Source organism: Ranitomeya imitator, chromosome 6, assembly GCF_032444005.1.
Source record: "Ranitomeya imitator isolate aRanImi1 chromosome 6, aRanImi1.pri, whole genome shotgun sequence".
Lineage (NCBI taxonomy): Eukaryota > Metazoa > Chordata > Amphibia > Anura > Dendrobatidae > Ranitomeya > Ranitomeya imitator.
The window spans coordinates 390,026,475-390,044,820 of NC_091287.1; the positions used below are offsets into that span (position 1 = coordinate 390,026,475).

General features: G+C 43.7%; 1 protein-coding gene across 2 annotated transcripts in view; it reads left to right on the forward strand.

Moving 5' to 3' along the window:
• Positions 1–18,346, forward strand: part of MYOM1 (myomesin 1) — a 198,613-nt gene that overhangs the window by 136,527 nt on the left and 43,740 nt on the right. For both annotated transcript variants that reach the window (XM_069731145.1, XM_069731146.1), the window contains 4 exons: positions 6,927–6,971; positions 7,949–8,085; positions 9,737–9,881; positions 12,590–12,649. In XM_069731145.1, the coding sequence (XP_069587246.1) occupies positions 6,927–6,971; positions 7,949–8,085; positions 9,737–9,881; positions 12,590–12,649 (387 nt within the window). The remainder of the gene's footprint in view (positions 1–6,926; positions 6,972–7,948; positions 8,086–9,736; positions 9,882–12,589; positions 12,650–18,346) is intronic.

The following is an 18,346-nucleotide window of genomic DNA, read 5'->3' on the forward strand; positions in this document are numbered from 1 at the left end:
TTCTCTGCGCATTCTGGGGTACACATAGCGACCCTCGTATATGACCCCGGTCACTGCCTCACAATATATATATATATATATATATATATACTCTTGTTATGGGCAATATTTATCATGAAAGAAAAAAATGTACCTATAGAGGAGGTTTCCACGTCTGTCAGGATGTAGCATATATACATACATAACCCCATTAGCCATTTATGAAATACTAGATGGTGGCCCGATTCTAACGCATTGGGTATTCTAGAATATGTAAGTAGTTTATTTATAAAGATTTAAGAATAATGCAATGAATACACAGGATTTTCCGGGTAAAATATATACATTGTCATTAAATTTTATTGCTCATAGAACTTAATACAACTGAACAAAATTATTAAACAGATCATCAAAATATATAAACCATTACATGAATATCTAACGGTATTTAAATACATCATCGGACGAAAGAAGTACATCAACACTATAATACCAGTATTTGTTCAACCCAAAATATTTTTGTACACCACATTGACTGACTAAACGTGTTCAGTAAACGTGAGTGAACTATGTCGCACTGTGACTGACAGAACTTGTTCAGTAAACGTGACTGAACTGCGTGGCACTGTGACTGATAGAACATGTTCAGTAAACGTGACTGAACTGCGTGGCACTGTGACTGACAGAACTTGTTCAGTAAACGTGACTGAACTGCGTGGCACTGTGACTGACAGAACATGTTCAGTAAACGTGACTGAACTGCGTGGCACTGTGACTGACAGAACATGTTCAGTAAACGTGAGTGAACTATGTCGCACTGTGACTGACAGAACATGTTCAGTAAACGTGACTGAACTGCGTGGCACTGTGACTGACAGAACTTGTTCAGTAAACGTGAGTGAACTATGTCGCACTGTGACTGACAGGACTTGCTCAGTAAACGTGACTGAACTGCGTGGCACTGTGACTGACAGAACTTGTTCAGTAAACGTGAGTGAACTATGTGGCACTGTGACAGAACTTGTTCAGTAAATGTAAGTGAACTATGTGGCGACCAATCAGCGACGCGGGATTTCCGTTACAGACAAACAGACAGAATTAGACGATTATATAGTAGATTCTGACAATATGTACGGGAGTTACTCTCTCCAATGGTTTTGTCCACTGTAATGGTGTCCTGCTAATGGGACCCCAACAATCAGCTGTAAACTGTGGGGGATTCTGGAAACACATGTATGTATCGCCACCACAGAGGATAAAGAGCTTTACACTGTTGAAACTGAAATCAATGTGTTGCCGAGAGAGAGGGACATACTTTGCAGTTTCTTTTCTAAACAAGACACCCTTTAGGATAAAGACAATGAGGTTAGCTTCATGTAGCCATTAGGGTAAAGATAGCTTGGATATTTATTAACCCCTTCCCGACCCATGACGCCATGTAGGCGTCATGAAAGTCGGTGCCAATCCGACCCATGACGCCTATGTGGCGTCATGGAAAGATCGCGTCCCTGCAGATCCGGTCAAAGGGTTAACTCCCATTTCACCCGATCTGCAGGGACAGGGGGAGTGGTAGTTTAGCCCAGGGGGGGTGGCTTCACCCCCTCGTGGCTACGATCGCTCTGATTGGCTGTTGAAAGTGAAACTGCCAATCAGAGCGATTTGTAATATTTTACCTATTATAACGGGTGAAATATTACAATCCAGCCATGGCCGATGCTGAAATATCATCGGCCATGGCTGGAAATACTAATGTGCCCCCACCTTACCCCACCGATCGCCCCCCCAACCCCCCGATCTGGCCGGTACACTGCTCCGGCTCCCCTCCGTCCAGTGCTCCGCTCCCCCCCGTGCTCTTGTCCGCTCCCCCCGTGCTCCAATCACCCCCCCGTGCTCCAATCACCCCCCCTGCACTCCGATCCACCCCCCCGGTGCTCCGTTCCACCCCCCCGTGCTCCATTCCAGCCCCCCCGTGCTCCGTTCCACGCCCCCCGTGCTCCGTTCCACCCCTCCCGCGCTCCGATTCCCCCCCCCCCCGTGCTCCGACCCCCCCCCGTGGTCCCCCCCCACCCCATCATACTTACCGATCCAGCCGGGGTCCTGTCCGTCTTCTCCCTGGGCGCCGCCATCTTCCAAAATGGCGGGCGCATGCGCAGTGCGCCCGCCAAATCTGCCGGCCGGCAGATTCGTTCCAAAGTGCATTTTGATCACTGAGATAGATTATATCTCAGTGATCAAAATAAAAAAAATAATAAATGACCCCCCCCTTTGTCACCCCCATAGGTAGGGACAATAAAAAAATAAAGACATTTTTTTTTTCCACTAATGTTAGAATAGGGTTAGGGTTAGGGTTAGGGGTAGGGTTAGGGGTAGGGGTAGGGGTAGGGTTAGGGGTAGGGTTAGGGCTAGGGTTAGGGTTTCGGTATGTGCACACGTATTCTGGTCCTCTGCGGATTTTTCCGCTGCGGATTTGATAAATCCGCAGTGCTAAACCGCTGCGGATTTATGGCGGATTTACCGCGTTTTTTTCTGCGCATTTCACTGCGGTTTTTTCAACTGCGATTTTCTATTGGAGCAGTTGTAAAACCGCTGCGGAATCCGCAAAAAGAAGTGACATGCTGCGGAATGTAAACCGCCATGTGTACAGCGATTTTTGTTTCCCGTAGGTCTACATTGAACTGTAAACTCATGGGAAACTGCTGCGGATCCGCAGCGTTTTCCGCAGCGTGTGCGCATACCTTTAGAATTAGGCTATGTGCACACTGTGCGGATTTGGCTGTGGATTGGCCGCTGCGGATTCGCAGCAGTGTTCCATCAGGTTTACAGTACCATGTAAACATATGAAAAACCAAATCCGCTGTGCCCATGGTGCGGAAAATACCGCGCGGAAACGCTGCGTTGTATTTTCCGCAGCATGTCAATTCTTTGTGCGGATTCCACAGCGTTTTACACCTGTTCCTCAATAGGAATCCGCAGGTGAAATCCGCACAAAAAACACTGGAAATCCGCGGAAAATCCGCAGGTAAAAAGCAAGGCCTTTTACCCGCGGATTTTTCAAAAATGGTGCGGAAATATCTCACACGAATCCGCAACGTGGGCACATAGCCTTAGGGTTAGGGTTGGAATTAGGGTTGTGGTTAGGGTTGTGATTAGGGTTATGGCTACAGTTGGGATTAGGGTTAGGGGTGTGTTGGGGTTAGTGTTGGAGTTAGAATTGAGGGGTTACCACTGTTTAGGCACATCAGGGGTCTCCAAACGCAACATGGCGCCACCATTGATTCCAGCCAATCTCGTATTCAAAAAGTCAAATGGTGCTCCCTCACTTCCGAGCCCTGACGTGTTCCCAAACAGTGGTTTACCCCCACATATGGGGTACCAGCATACTCAGGACAAACTGCGCAACAATTACTGGGGTCCAATTTCTCCTGTTACCCTTGTGAATCTAAAAAAATGCTTGCTAAAACATAATTTTTGAGGAAAGAAAAATGATTTTTTATTTTCACGGCTCTGCGTTGTAAACGTCTGTGAAGCACTTGGGGGTTCAAAGTGCTCACCACATATCTAGATAAGTTCCTTGGGGGGTCTAGTTTCTAAAATGGGGTCACTTGTGGGGGTTTCTACTGTTTAGGCACACCAGGGGCTCTGCAAACGCAACGTGACACCCGCAGACCATTCTATCAAAGTCTGCATTTCAAAAGTCACTACTTCCCTTCTGAGCCCCGACGTGTGCCCAAACAGTGGTTTACCCCCACTCATGGGGTATCAGCGTACTCAGGAGAAACTGGACAACAACTTTTGGGGTCCAATTTCTCCTGTAACCCTTGGGAAAATAAAAAATTCTGGGCTAAATAATTATTTTTGAGGAAAGAAAACGTATTTATTATTTTCACGGCTCTGCATTATAAACTTCTATGAAGCACTTGGGGGTTCAAAGTGCTCACCACACATCTAGATAAGTTCCTTTCGGGTCTAGTTTCCAAAATGGGTCACTTGTGGGGGGTTTCTACTGTTTAGGCACATCAGGGGCTCTGCAAACGCAACGTGACGCCCGCAGAGCATTCCATCAAAGTCTGCATTTCAAAACGTCACTACTTCAATTCCAAGCCCCGGCATGTGCCCAAACAGTAGTTTACCCCCACATATGGGGTATCACCGTACTCAGGAGAAACTGGACAACAAATATTGGGGTCAAATTTCTCCTGTTACCCTTGGGAAAATTAAAAAATTCTGGGCTAAATAATTATTTTTGAGGAAAGAAAACGTATTTATTATTTTCACGGCTCTGCATTATAAACTTCTATGAAGCGCTTGGGGGTTCAAAGTGCTCACCACACATCTAGATAAGTTCCTTTCGGGGTCTAGTTTCCAAAATGGGGTCACTTGTGGGGGGTTTCTACTGTTAAGCCACATCAGGGGCTCTGCAAACGCAACGTGACGCCCACAGAGCATTCCATCAAAGTCTGCATTTCAAAACGTCACTACTTCACTTCCGAGCCCCGGCATGTGCCCAAACAGTGATTTACCCCCACATATGGGGTATCAGCATACTCAGGAGAAACTGGACAACAACTTTTGGGGTCAAATTTCTCCTGTTACCCTTGGGAAAATAAAAAATTGCAGGCTAAAAGATCATTTTTGAGAAAATAATTTTTTTTTTTTATTTTCATGGCTGTGCGTTATAAACTTCTGTGAAGCACTTGGGGGTTCAAAGTCCTCACCACACATCTAGATTAGTTCCTTTGGGGGTCTAGTTTCCAAAATGGTGTCATTTCTGGGGGATCTCCAATGTTTAGGCACACAGGGGCTCTCCAAACGTGACATGGTGTCCGCTAATGATTGGAGCTAATTTTCCATTTAAAAAGCCAAATGGCGTGCCATCCCTTCCGAGCCCTACCGTGCGCCCAAACAGTGGTTTACCCCCACATATGGGGTATCAGCGTACTCAGGACAAACTGGACAACAACTTTTGGGGTCAAATTTCTCCTGTTACCCTTGGGAAAATAAAAAATTGCAGGCTAAAAGATCATTTTTGAGAAAATAATTTTTTTTTTTTATTTTCATGGCTCTGCGTTATAAACTTCTGTGAAGCACTTGGGGGTTTAAAGTGCTCAATATGCATCTAGATAAGTTCCTTGTGGGGTCTAGTTTCCAAAATGGGGTCACTTGTGGGGGAGCTCCAATGTTTAGGCACACAGGGGCTCTCCAAATGCGACATGGTGTCCGCTAACAATTGGAGCTAATTTTCCATTCAAAAAGTCAAATGGCGCGCCTTCCCTTCCGAGCCCTGCCGAGTGCCCAAACAGTGGTTTACCCCCACATATGAGGTATCGACGTACTCGGGAGAAATTGCCCAACAAATTTTATGATCCATTTTATCCTACTGCCCATGTGAAAATGAAAAAATTGAGGCGAAAAGAATTTTTTTGTGAAAAAAAAGTACTTTTTCATTTTTACAGATCAATTTGTGAAGCACCTGAGGGTTTAAAGTGCTCACTAGGCATCTAAAAAAGTTCCTTGGGGGGTCTAGTTTCCAAAATGGGGTCACTTGTGGGGGAGTGCCAATGTTTAGGCACACAGGAGCTATCCAAACGCGACATGGTGTCCGCTAACGATGGAAATAATTTTTCATTCAAAAAGTCAGATGGCGCTCCTTCCCTTCCGAGCCTTACCATGTGCCCAAACAGTGGTTTACCCCCACATGTGAGGTATTGGTGTACTCAGGAGAAATTGCCCAACACATTTTAGGATCCATTTTATCCTGTTGCCCATGTGAAAATGAAAAAATTGAGGCTAAAAGAATTTTTTTGTGAAAAAAAAGTACTTTTTCATTTTTACGGATCAATTTGTGAAGCACCTGGGGGTTCAAAGAGCTCACTATGCATCTAGATAAGTTCCTTGGGGCGTCTAGTTTCCAAAATGGGGTCACTTGTGGGGGAGCTCCAATTTTTAGGCACACGGGGGCTCTCCAAACATGACATGGTGTCCGCTAAAGAGTGGAGCCAATTTTTGATTCAAAAAGTCAAATGGCGCTCCTTCCCTTCCAAGCCCTGCCGTGCGCCCAAACAGTGGTTTACCCCCACATATGAGGTATCAGCGTACTCAGGACAAATTGGACAACAACTTTCGTGGTTCAGTTTCTCCTTTTACCATTGGGAAAATAAAAAAATTGTTGCTAAAAGATAATTTTTGTGACTAAAAAGTTAAATGTTCATTTTTTCCTTCCATGTTGCTTCTGCTGCTGTGAAGCACCTGAAGGGTTAATAAACTTCTTGAATGTGGTTTTGAGTACCTTGAGGGGTGCAGTTTTTAGAATGGTGTCACTTTTGGGTATTTTCAGCCATATAGACCCCTCAAACTGACTTCAAATGTGAGGTGGTCCCTAAAAAAAATGGTTTTGTAAATTTCGTTGTAAAAATGATAAATCGCTGGTCAAATTTTAACCCTTATAACTTCCTAACAAAAAAAAATTTTGTTTCCAAAGTTGTGCTGATGTAAAGTAAACATGTGGGAAATGTTATTTATTAACTATTTTGTGTCACATATCTCTCTAGTTTAACAGAATAAAAATTCAAAATGTGAAAATTGCGAAATTTTCAAAATTTTTGCCAAATTTCCGTTTTTATCACAAATAAACGCAGAATTTATTGACCTAAATTTACCACTAACATGAAGCCCAATATGTCACGAAAAAACAATCTCAGAACCGCTAGGATCCGTTGAAGCGTTCCTGAGTTATTACCTCATAAAGGGACACTGGTCAGAATTGCAAAAAACGGCAAGGTCTTTAAGGTCAAAATAGGCTGGGTCATGAAGAGGTTAATTCAAAAGAGAGTGATCTTTACTGTCGCATGACCATGAGAACTCTTTGTGTACAGTGTTAGGTCGGACACTACAAATTGATCACTGTCTATTTACTAACTGAGGTCATATAAAACTTATTGTACTTGCAGAACTGAAGCGCCTGCTGCAGCTCAGCCACGACAACAAATTCCCAGGTAAATATACTATGCATAGCAGTGAAAAACATAACACTATGTCATTCTCTATATTTGTATCCAGTTTTGGTTTTCTAACATATATTGCAAGCATTTTAAGATTCATTTTTTGCTTTGGTATACATAAACCCCTATATACATTTATTATAGCTTTTAGATCATTTTTTATTTAAAGTTTTTAGATTGTTAAAAGGATTATTCAGCCAGGCACAATCATTTTAAAAACAGTTTTGAATGTTCAAAAGAAGCTGCACACACCTTGACGATTCTTCTTTGGTCCCCTTTTGCTGCTTCCGGGGTCTCCTGCAGAGGTAGCCTGCTATAGCCAGTGATTGCTTGCAGTAGTCACATGTCTGTGTTGGTAACTTCATCACTAGAACTAGAAGTTGAGACCAGTGGGGAATTTGGGAAGTATTGGAACCAGAGGAAGCAATATATAATATAAGTATGGTTTCTTTTGTTATTTTAGATCATTTTGAACTTTTTTTTAAATTTTGATTGCTTAAACAAAATTGTTACCTTTTGTCCTTTATTCTTCCAGTCTATCAACAGAGTAAAGGCTGCCCCAACAAGGACAGCAGAAGATGAGTTTATGTTCTCTATAGGGAATTACTGTCCTCCTTGTATATTTTCACAGAAATCTAATGTATTGGACATTTATGTTTCAACTATCCAATCCATATCTTTCTGACATCATCTGTCAAGGTAGTCAGGAGGCTCCTGTACAAATCAGATGGTAGTTTGGTGCTGCCGAAATTGGCAATTTTTACAGACATTCATGTATTGTGTATGGGCTTTTAGAACCAATAAGTCTTTTTGTTATTTTTCACACCATATTAATGTCAAGGATTGCAAATAAGATTGAAAGTGCTCTTGCTGTGTACAGAAGACTAGCCCCATAGAATCATAAGGCCAATGAAACTCCAGTCTAATGGTGATCTGAACCCTGACGGTGGTTTTAAATTCTTCTTTTATAGTTGTTCCAGTGAAATCTGGCCTGGCTGTAGAGATCCGAGAAAAGGGACAAGTTCGCTTTTGGATGCAAGCCGAGAAACTCTCTGGTAGTGCTAAAGCCAACTATGTGTTTAATGATAAGGAGATTAAACATGGTGAGGTAAGCTAAATCAGAGGATGTCATAGCATTGTCTGAGCTGAAAAGTAAGGAATGCCAGCTAGTATCATTATTTATGATGACTTTTTTTCTGAAAGAAAAAAAAAGAATTCAATACTATCAAGAGCATATTTTACACCGTGTGCCTAATTATTACAGAATTTGTATTTTTGATGACTAATTTGATACAACCACAGTGCTGTTGGTCAATCCAAAAGGTTAAAGGGGTTGTCTGACCGGCCCTAGGTTATAGGCATGCTGTCACTCTGTGACTACAGACTTGTGAATCCTCACATTGTGCACATTGCACGCTGTCAGGATTCTCCAGCACAGGGAGTGGGCGATTTCCATACTTACTGCCACATTCAGTCTAGACCAGTCTAGCCTCAATCAATACACTTTCATTGAGCGAGGTTGCGCATGTTTAGTCGACATGTGACCATATGCTACCAAATCGCATACTTGCGGCCACGCACCTGCTGTTCCCTGCACCGGGGAATCCTCACAGCTTGCAGTATACACAATATGAGGAATTGGATATCTACAGTCATAGAAAAAGTGACACCATGGGTATGTTTATCCTTCAATATCCTATGGCACATCTCTTTATAATTAGCATGATCCATGATGACTAGGTTCACTCCCTTGTCCCATGCCTTGAATATCAAACTGTCATTCTCCGATAATGCTTCCAATGCATTTCTTTCCATTGGAAGCAAATTGGAATGCCTCCTCCTTTGTCTGTGTCCCTAGTTTCTTGATGTCAGTCATGACGAGTCTAGGGAAAATGTCTATACTGGTGTTTTCAGAACTTGGGGGCATTTTTATACTCTTTGGCTTCAAATCTCTAAAAGGGTCATCACCCAACGGTCTGGAGCCTTCATCCATCAGTCAATTCATCCTCGTCTATCTCCAAAGACAACAATTTTGCTTTGTCATTAGTCTTAAAAAGCCTCTTCCTTTTCAATTTCCTTGAAAACAAATGTGGAGACACAGGGAGTCAGTGTGTGATCTCGTCCGCTGGCCACAAGACTGCATGGACCAGGGCTCATCCCACTGAACGCCCGCTCTCCTTTTTCCATGGACATAATACTACTCAGACAACACAGAGTGAGGGTAAAACAGTGTGGCTATACTTTATTAAACCACCAAACAGACAATAACATATAGAACGGTTCCAGCAAAATACATATATGTATATTTTTTACTAGTGAAATAAAGGCTATATTTTAATTGATGTCTATATAAGTAGAAAATTAGCAGTGATTTTTTTGTAGAATTAGCTTGTACTGTAGTGCCCAATTGTGCTAGGAAAACAAGCTGCCTAATAATTCTGCACATCTTGATAAAGTGTGTTGTGTCTTTAGGCCTCAGCGCCCTCATTACACAAATACACATAATCTGATCTGCTTCATCCAAAAACATTCATGTTTACACAGCTCGGAGTTGGAAAATCTGCATAAAAATGATGATATGATCAAAATACTCACTTGTCTAATAATTGTGCACACAGTGAAGAGATAGGGATTCTGCTTTCTCCTAACTTTAATGTTAAATATTAGTGATGTATCTGGCTCTTACCTTGGCATATGGATATACGTCTACAGGAATGTTTTACAGCAGTATAACATTAAGTCCTATGTTCTTTTCCAAGAAATATAAGATGAATTTGGATAGTAAGACTGGAATTGTGGAGATGACTATGGAGAAACTTGAGGATGAGGATGAAGGGACCTTTACCTTCCAGATACAGGATGGAAAGGCAACAAACCAATCTAGCCTGGTGCTTATTGGTGAAGGTAAGCTTGGTGCATGACTCAGCTGTAATATGCTCTAGTCCTATCCTGATGAAGGTGTGTGATTAGGATATATATTTGATGTGTGATTCCAAAATAATGGTCAGCACTTGATTTCCACTATAAAAATGCAGGTGACAGCAGCTCTGTATATGCTCAATGTCAACCGGGAGTGGGGTTCAATTTTTTATCAGGTTCCCTGTTTGTGTTAGGAAACTACACTCATTAAAAGCCCACCTATTTTATTAGCTACTCCCATTTTCATGTATACTTTTCTCAACCACAAAATGCAAGGGCAGCTTAAAGGGAAGGTACCGCGTTTGTAGATCATTAATAAATCAATGCAATGCAGCATAACATGCTGTTATAACCAATATTTGATTGCATTTGAAACAGGAGATAACAGACAGATGCAGACCCTATCTATTGTAATAGAACTGTCACTGCTGTGAACTGGGCATGCCTCTGTGGGCTGCACAATTTACAGCCATACAGCCATATTCATGGAGCCCTCGGCTGTCAGCTATGCTCGATTTTTGTCTCCTGTCATTAGGATCTGCTAACATACCATATATACTCGAGTATAAGCCGACCCGAGTATTAGCTGGGAAAACTTATTGACTTGAGCATAAGCCTAGGGTGGGAAATGCAGCAGCTACCGATAAATGTCAAAAGTAAAAATAGATACCAATAAAAGTAAAATTATTTGAGACATCAGTAGGTTAAATGTTTTTCAATATCCATATTGAATCAGGAGCCCCATAAGATGCTTCATACAAAATACGCCCCATATAATGCATAAAGTTCATGATGGGCCCCATAAGATGCTCCATACTGTTCATGATGGGCCCCGTAAGATGCTCCATACAAAAATATGCCCCATATAATGCTGTACAAACATTAATAATGGCACCTTAAGATGCTCCATACAAAAATATGCCCCATTTAATGCCGCACAAAGGTTAATAATGGCCCCATAAGATGCTCCATACAAAAATATACCCCATTTAATGCCGCACAAAGGTTAATAATGGCCTCATAAGATGCTCGATAATAAAATAAGCCCCATATATTGCTGCTGCTGCGATTAAAAAAAAAGACATACTCACCTCTCGTCGCTGCCCACTGCTCCTCAGCGTCGCTGGCTCTCTGCAGTGACTGTTCAGGCAGAGGGTGCGCACTAACCACGTCATCGCGCCCTGTGGCCTGAATGTCACAGCCAGAGGACCCGGAAGGCACAAGGTAGCAGTGGAACGGGGACAGGTGAATATCGCATGGATCACCTTCCCCCAGTCCTACTCACCCTCCTGGCGCTGCATATCAATCCCTGCATCGCAGGCGCTGGCATCTCTCTTCCTGTCTTCCTTCCTGTGGTGAGCGGTCAGTGATACCGCTCATTAAAGTAATGAATTTGCGCTCCACGCCTATGAGAGTGGAGATGCGTGCATATTCATTACTATAATGAGCAGTACCACGTGACATCTCAGCATAGGAAGGAAGACAGGAAGAGAGATCCCGGCGCCTGAGATGCAGGGACTGATATGCAGTGATGACACCAGGAGGATGAGTATGATGTCTTCTGCTCCCCCACCCCCCCTCGTGTGACTCGTGTATAGGCCGAGAGGGACGTTTTCAGCACAAAAAAATGTGCTGGAAATCTCGGCTTATACACGAGTATATACGGTAAGCAGTACTGCTTACAGCAGAACAGATCATAGATTGTCAGGATTAAAATGCAGGAGAAACGCTCATCAGAGACTGCAAAGACATCAAGGAGGAACAGTGTATGATCAGCATTATCCCAGCAGGAGCTGGCAGCAAGAGCTGTGACTCATCCTTCAGTAAAAATATGGAGCTGTGGGTCTGCAGTGAACTTGTGGAGGGGGGTGAGATACATGTAGTCAGGGTGAGAGAGACATATGAAGACTGATGGGAGAGAGAGAGACAGTAACTACTGGCAATAGCAGATCACACGGCAGTCACGCACAAAATGGTGAGTATGGAGCGGCCATTTTCTTCCGGACTGTGCCTGTCGCTGATTGGTCGTGGCTGTTTTGCGGCGACCAATCAGCGACTTGGATTTCCATGATAGACAGAGGCCACGACCAATGAATATCCATGACAGAAGGACAGACAGGCAGACGGAAGTACCCCTTAGACAATTATGTATATAGATAGTGACATTCAGCAAGGCTGGCGTAAAAGTAATGTGATCAAAACTAATATATGCCCCAAATAATGACACATGGCAAGGATGACATACAATGACAAACTGCTGTAGCACATTCACATCTCAAATGCTTGATTTACATTATCGTCATGGGCTTCCTATATAATGGCAGCCATGGCTGTGTTGGATTTGTTCTTTAGCTAATTTTCACTTTAAACTTAGTAATATATTCATTATATCGGTAGTACCTCTGTGTTTTGACAGATGTTCAGCAGATGTGCAGCCCATTATGGGGAATGTCTCAACAGATTCTTTTTTTTAAACTCCATCGCTTTTGAATTAGTGAATAGTTTGTTCAACTACATCAATAACATCAATAATCTCAATTCCACAGTAATAGAACCAAAGTACAATACTTCACAGTATGTAAAATATGTGGTGTTTGCTCGATGGCGTGCCACATTCATTTCCTACCACATCTATAACATCTCACTCAGCCCATGCTCTTTGTTCTAACTTTACCCTTATTTGCCCTTTTCAGTGTTTGAGAAATTGAAGAAGGAAGCCAGATTCCAGAGACAAGAATGGATCCGAAAACAAGGTAATGCATTACCCCAAATCACCGAGTGAAATGTAGACACATTAGCAAGCTATGCGGCCATACTGGCTAGAAGTGTGATTAATAGGCTTTTACTTAGCTGTTAGATGAGTTTCTTCTTTATTGTGTGTGCATTGGGGCATAACTTTTTTTTTATTTCACACACACACACACACACACACACACACACACACACACACACACACACACACACACACACATATGTATATGCACAGTGGCTTGCAAAACTATTCACCCCCTTGACATTGTCTACAACTGTGAACATTTGTTTTTTTCTTTTTATTGCTAACAACAAATAAGACAAAATAAGACAAAATAACTTAAAACTTCAGTCTGCATAACTGTTCACCCTCCTAAAGTCAGTACTTTGTAGAGCCTCCTTTTGTGGCAATTACAGTTGCAAGTCACTTTGGATAAATCTCTATGAGCTTTTAACAATGAGCTTTTAACAATGAGCTTTTAACAATTTTCCTCTGGGATTTTTGCCTATTCCTCAAGGCAAAACTGCTCCAGTTTCTTCAAGTTAGATGGTTTGATCTAGTGAACAGCAATCTTCAAGTCTGACCACAGATTCTCAATTGGATTAAGGTCTGGGCTTTGAATAGGCGCCTCCAAAACATTTACACATTTCCTCTTAAACCACTCGAATGTTGCTTTACCAGTATGCTTTGGGTGATTGTCTTTCGGAACAACCTCCGTCCCAGTCACAAATGGCTGACAGAGTGAAACAGGTTTTGCTTATGATTAGCTATGTATTTTGCACCATCCATCTTCCCCTTGACTCGGACCATTTTCTCTGTACCTGCTGCCAAAAAACATCCCCACAGCATGATGCTGCCACTACCATGTTTCACTTTGGGATGGTATTCTTGGGGTGATGAGCTGTGTTGGTTTGGCACCAGACATACCAATTACCTTGGTGGCCATACATTTGGGGAGTCTCCTACATGTCAATTGGCAAACTCAAAACAAGCCTTACAATTTTAGCTAACACAGAACAGCAGTGCTGAACTTTGTTTTGTCTCCTTACAAACACATTTATGGCAGCTCTCAGAGCTCTGCTGTATTGCACTGTCTGCCTGTTAGATGGGAGCTGAGAGGAACCTGCAGATGTGTCAGGTATAATCACACACAGCTCTGCAGTGACATCAGGAGAGCAGAGAGCGGCCATTACACATCACACTGGTAATAACCTCTCTTATTTAAAATAAGCTCTAGAGAGTAAAGCGGTAACCTCACCTTCAACTTTTTAGTGTCTGAGTTGAAGTGAAGGATTGGGCCCAATATTGATTCAGCCACGGGCCCATCCATCCAAAAAATCCTTTTAAAATCTGTCTTCAGCCTCAGATATTTTTTGGCCCAATCCTGATGTTTCTCTTCTGTGTCTTGTTCAGTGGTGGTCAGGTTTCAGCCTCCTTAGCTTGGCCATATCTGAGCACTAAACAACTTGAACTTCTGAGCTCTTCAGGGAGGTTGCAGTCCTGGAATATAGCAGCACTGGAGGACAATGGGTTCCTGCTTCCTTCACATTTGATTTTTCTCATCTTTGCCAGTTAATGTGCGTCTTTTTTTCTCATTACATTTTTGTGACTGGGGACAATTTGCAATAAAACTTTTAATATTTCTGTGATCACACCCCAATATCTTAGCAATTTGAGCAACCTGAAGTATGCTGCATTCTTCTGTTAGACTTGTAACAATTTTCTACTTTTCAGAGTTAGTTAAATCTCTATTTTGGCCCATTTGGACAAAACTATTACCCTCATCCACAAAGCACTCCATGGCTCAGCACCACCCTACATCTGCTCCCTGGTCTCAGTCTACCACCCTACCCGTGCTCTCCGTTCTGCTAATGACCTCAGGTTAACATCCTCAATAATCAGAACCTCCCACTCCCGTCTCCAAGACTTTTCACGTGCTTCGCCAATTCTTTGGAACACACTACCCAGGATAATAAGATTAATCCCCAATCCCCACAGTTTTCAGCGTGCCCTAAAAACGCATTTGTTCAGACTGGCCTACCGCCTCAATGCATTAACCTAACTATCCCTGTGTGGCCCATTAAAAAAAAAAACTAACAAAAAAAAACCTTAAACGTTAATCAGGTTCCTCACATCATGTTCTCATATATTTCATGCAGTTAATAGCCCTCTGTGTCTGTACTGTTACATAATTAGGCTGTTAACTGGTTCATGCAGCTTTACGTGAACACCCGATCCTTACACTATGGCTGGTCCGAACAACAAAAAGATTTGTTACCATCCACCTCTCGTGTCTCCCTTTTTCCTCATAGTTTGTAACCTTGCGAGCAGGGTCCTCACTCCTCTTGGTATCTATTTTGAACTGTGATTTTTGTTATGCTGTAATGTCTATTGTCTGTACAAATCCCCTCTACACTCCCTGACAGAAGTTATGTCGCTTATCCATGTTTTGTAAATAAAAGCTTATAACCTGATGTTAAATTCATCCATTGGTTGTATAAATTATTATTTTGAAAGCTGAAACCCTCCAAAATGTGGTTTAGTTGTCTTGCGGGGTCTGCCGACCTGGGCTTGTCAAACACATCTCCAGTCTCTTCAAATCTTTTTTTAATTCTTTGTACTTGATGCTGAGACATATCAAGCGTGCCAGCCACCTCTGCAGTGGATCTGGTCTTCAGCCTCTTGATAATCCAGGCTTTGGTCGCAGGGTGGATTTTTTGGCATGTTGTCAGAGCTCAAGTTGCAGTTCAAGAGAAGGTCTGGGGTGCTGGGTTTCTTTTTATACACACACACTAATTAGCCGATCATTTACTGAGCACAGATCAGGATGTAAATTAGGATTGGATGCATTATATGACTTGCAGCGCCCCAGAGACCTGGTCGTTGCAGTATAGCGCTCTGTCACTAAGGGGAGCAGCGGTACGTCTGATGGCACTAAGGAGTTCTCCTGACCAGGTATCACCAGAACACATTACACTTCACACTCCGGCCACTAGGGGGAGAAAAAGGCTTTATTTATTGGGCCACTCCTCACACTGGTAAAACTAGGGGCTGGGGAGGAAGTTAGTTAGAAGCTGACTGGGTTGGAACCAGGCAACATCCCGTGGCAGGGGGTGTTGCTGGGAGAAGGCACAGGGGGGTCCCTGTCAGGCGTGGGAACCTGGCAGGTGCCTAGCGAACAGAACAGAACGTAACGGAACCGCGCCTGCACACCTTGCGGCGGTATCCTAAGAGAGAGACAAGAAGGGAAGAATATTGTGGAACAGTGTAAACGAGATCAGCACAAAGGAGAGCCAGTAAGAGTCGTGCCGAGAGAGGAAGGCAACATCTTACTGAGGCGCGTAGTCGGTGGCCGGATCACCGTAGGAGTAACTGACTTCAGGCCTTACTTCAAATTCCGCTGGACAGTTAATCATAGGTTGGCTGTCTACCTTCTACACCTACGAAGACATAGGGGGCAACATTAGGAGAGGGGCGTCTCTAGGGTCCCAGAAGACCTCCAAGCCTTCCTGTCATACGGGTGGCGTCCTAGCCATAACATATCTGGGGGACGTTAGAAACTAGCAACATCTGGAACCAAAGAACGAGAGAGAGAGAGAAAGCTGTAGAGAACGAACGAAGGAGAACAGCAGTTGTGAGGACTATTCCGAATGCTCAGCAGGGTAGGACTACAACACACAGGCGCTATTGGTAGGCAACGATTTCCATCTGCGAGGGAGACTCTGGATATGCCCATCGGACCGGCCGGTCTCTGATAGCCCGGTTGAACGTGCTCTGAAGCCTTCAGTAAAAAGGTAAAGAGACTGCAACCTTGTGTCCTCGTTATTGCCTGCACCTCACACCATCACCATCCACCTTACTGGGAAGCCCTGGGGATATACTTCACCTGTGGGAAGGTATACCATCCAGCTGCCATTCCATCACCCCAGCGGCCCCCACAGCAGCGTCGGTCACCCTGACCGAACACCACAGGTGGCGTCACGAACCCCTGACAGACTGTACTACCACCTTCATTGGACGCCCCTTAGCAGGGTCACGACCGGGTCCAGCCACCGTGACAACCGCATAACTGAGCAGAAAGGACCGGTACCGAGTGACTTGTGGCCCTGTGTCTGGGGGCGCTCTATGACCAGCCGACAAAACTTTTGTCTTGCCAAAATCTGACCATTCTGTGTCCATTAACTGATCAATATTTCTGCATTGATGCTAATTTATTTTCTTATCCTAAACCACATTTCGGAGGGCTTCTGCTTTCAAAAGAATAATTTATATAACCAATGGGTGAATTTAACACCAGGTTATAAGCTTTTATTTACATAACATGGATTAGTGACATAACTTCTGTCAGGGTGTGTATAATTTGTAAAGTGCTGCGTAATATGATGGCGCTATATAAATAAAATTATTATTATTATTATTGTGACTGAGGTCAATAAGCTGCCTAATAATTCTGCACACTTTGATAAAGGGCGTTGATATCCTTAGGCCACATTCTCCCTCATTACATAAATACACATCAGATGATCTGCTTCATCCAATAAGTATTCAAGTTTATACAGCTTGCAGCATAAAAATTAATGATATGGTCAAAATACTCAGTTGCTTAATAATTGTGTACGTAGTGTGTATAGACAAACGCTGTATATAAACTAAATCCACAATTCTTATGTCATCTTGATTCTTGAACAGCACTCCAGCAACCTGTCCATAAGTGCCCTTCTCCACCACATACCTAAGAAAATACTTTTTATATACCTCCTGCGCTGTATGTTAATCGGTCTGTTCCAATGGCTGCCGCTGGTCTGTGCTCACCACCTCCTCTATCCCCGCAATTGCTGGCCCTCCTTCCTTGATTAACATGGCTTGACGTCAGGGCCGGCTCCAGGTTTTTGAGGGCCCCGGGCAAAAGAGTCTCAGTGGGCCCCCCTTTAACACATACCACGATTCATGATCTCATATAACACAGTCATGTAGTATATAACACAGCCCACGTAGTATATAACAGCCACACAGCATATAACACAGCCATGTAGTATATAACAGCCCACGTAGCATATAGCACAGCCCACGTAGTATATAACACAGCCATGTAGTATATAGCACAAACATGTAGTATACAGACCCCCTCCCCCAAGAATGGTCGCATAGTCCAGTATTCACTGTTATAGTTACAAACAAAAAACAGTCCTCACCTCTCAACGTGCCTGCGCTGCTCCCTGCTCCGGTCTCGGCAGCTGCCGCTGCACTGCCTGACACACAGCGATTGCGCGATGACGTCATCGCGCACCTGCAGCGGCAGTGTCAGAGGCAGAGTGGGGAATGATGGGAGAGGGAGCGTCAGGTGACGCTCTCTCCTCCATCATTTGCTTTGAACTTTACCAGCAGACGCCGGTATAGTTCAATGCGGCGGTGGGGGAGTTGGTGATGGCGACAGGCGGGCCCCCCTGCCTCACAGAGGCCCCATAGCGGCTGCATGATGTGCCACTAGCTGAGGGCCCCTGGGCCCCTAACGCCGGCCCTGAATGGGCCCCCCCTGTCTCGCCAGGGCCCATGCACTTGCCCGGGTACGCCGGGTGCTGACGCCGGCCCTGCTTGACGTCTCCGACGTCACCAACAGCGTCCGCTGAGGCTGCGTAGCTCTTGTCCTCTACTGTGCAGAAGCGAGAGGTGAAGAGGTTGTAGATGACAGAGAAGATGC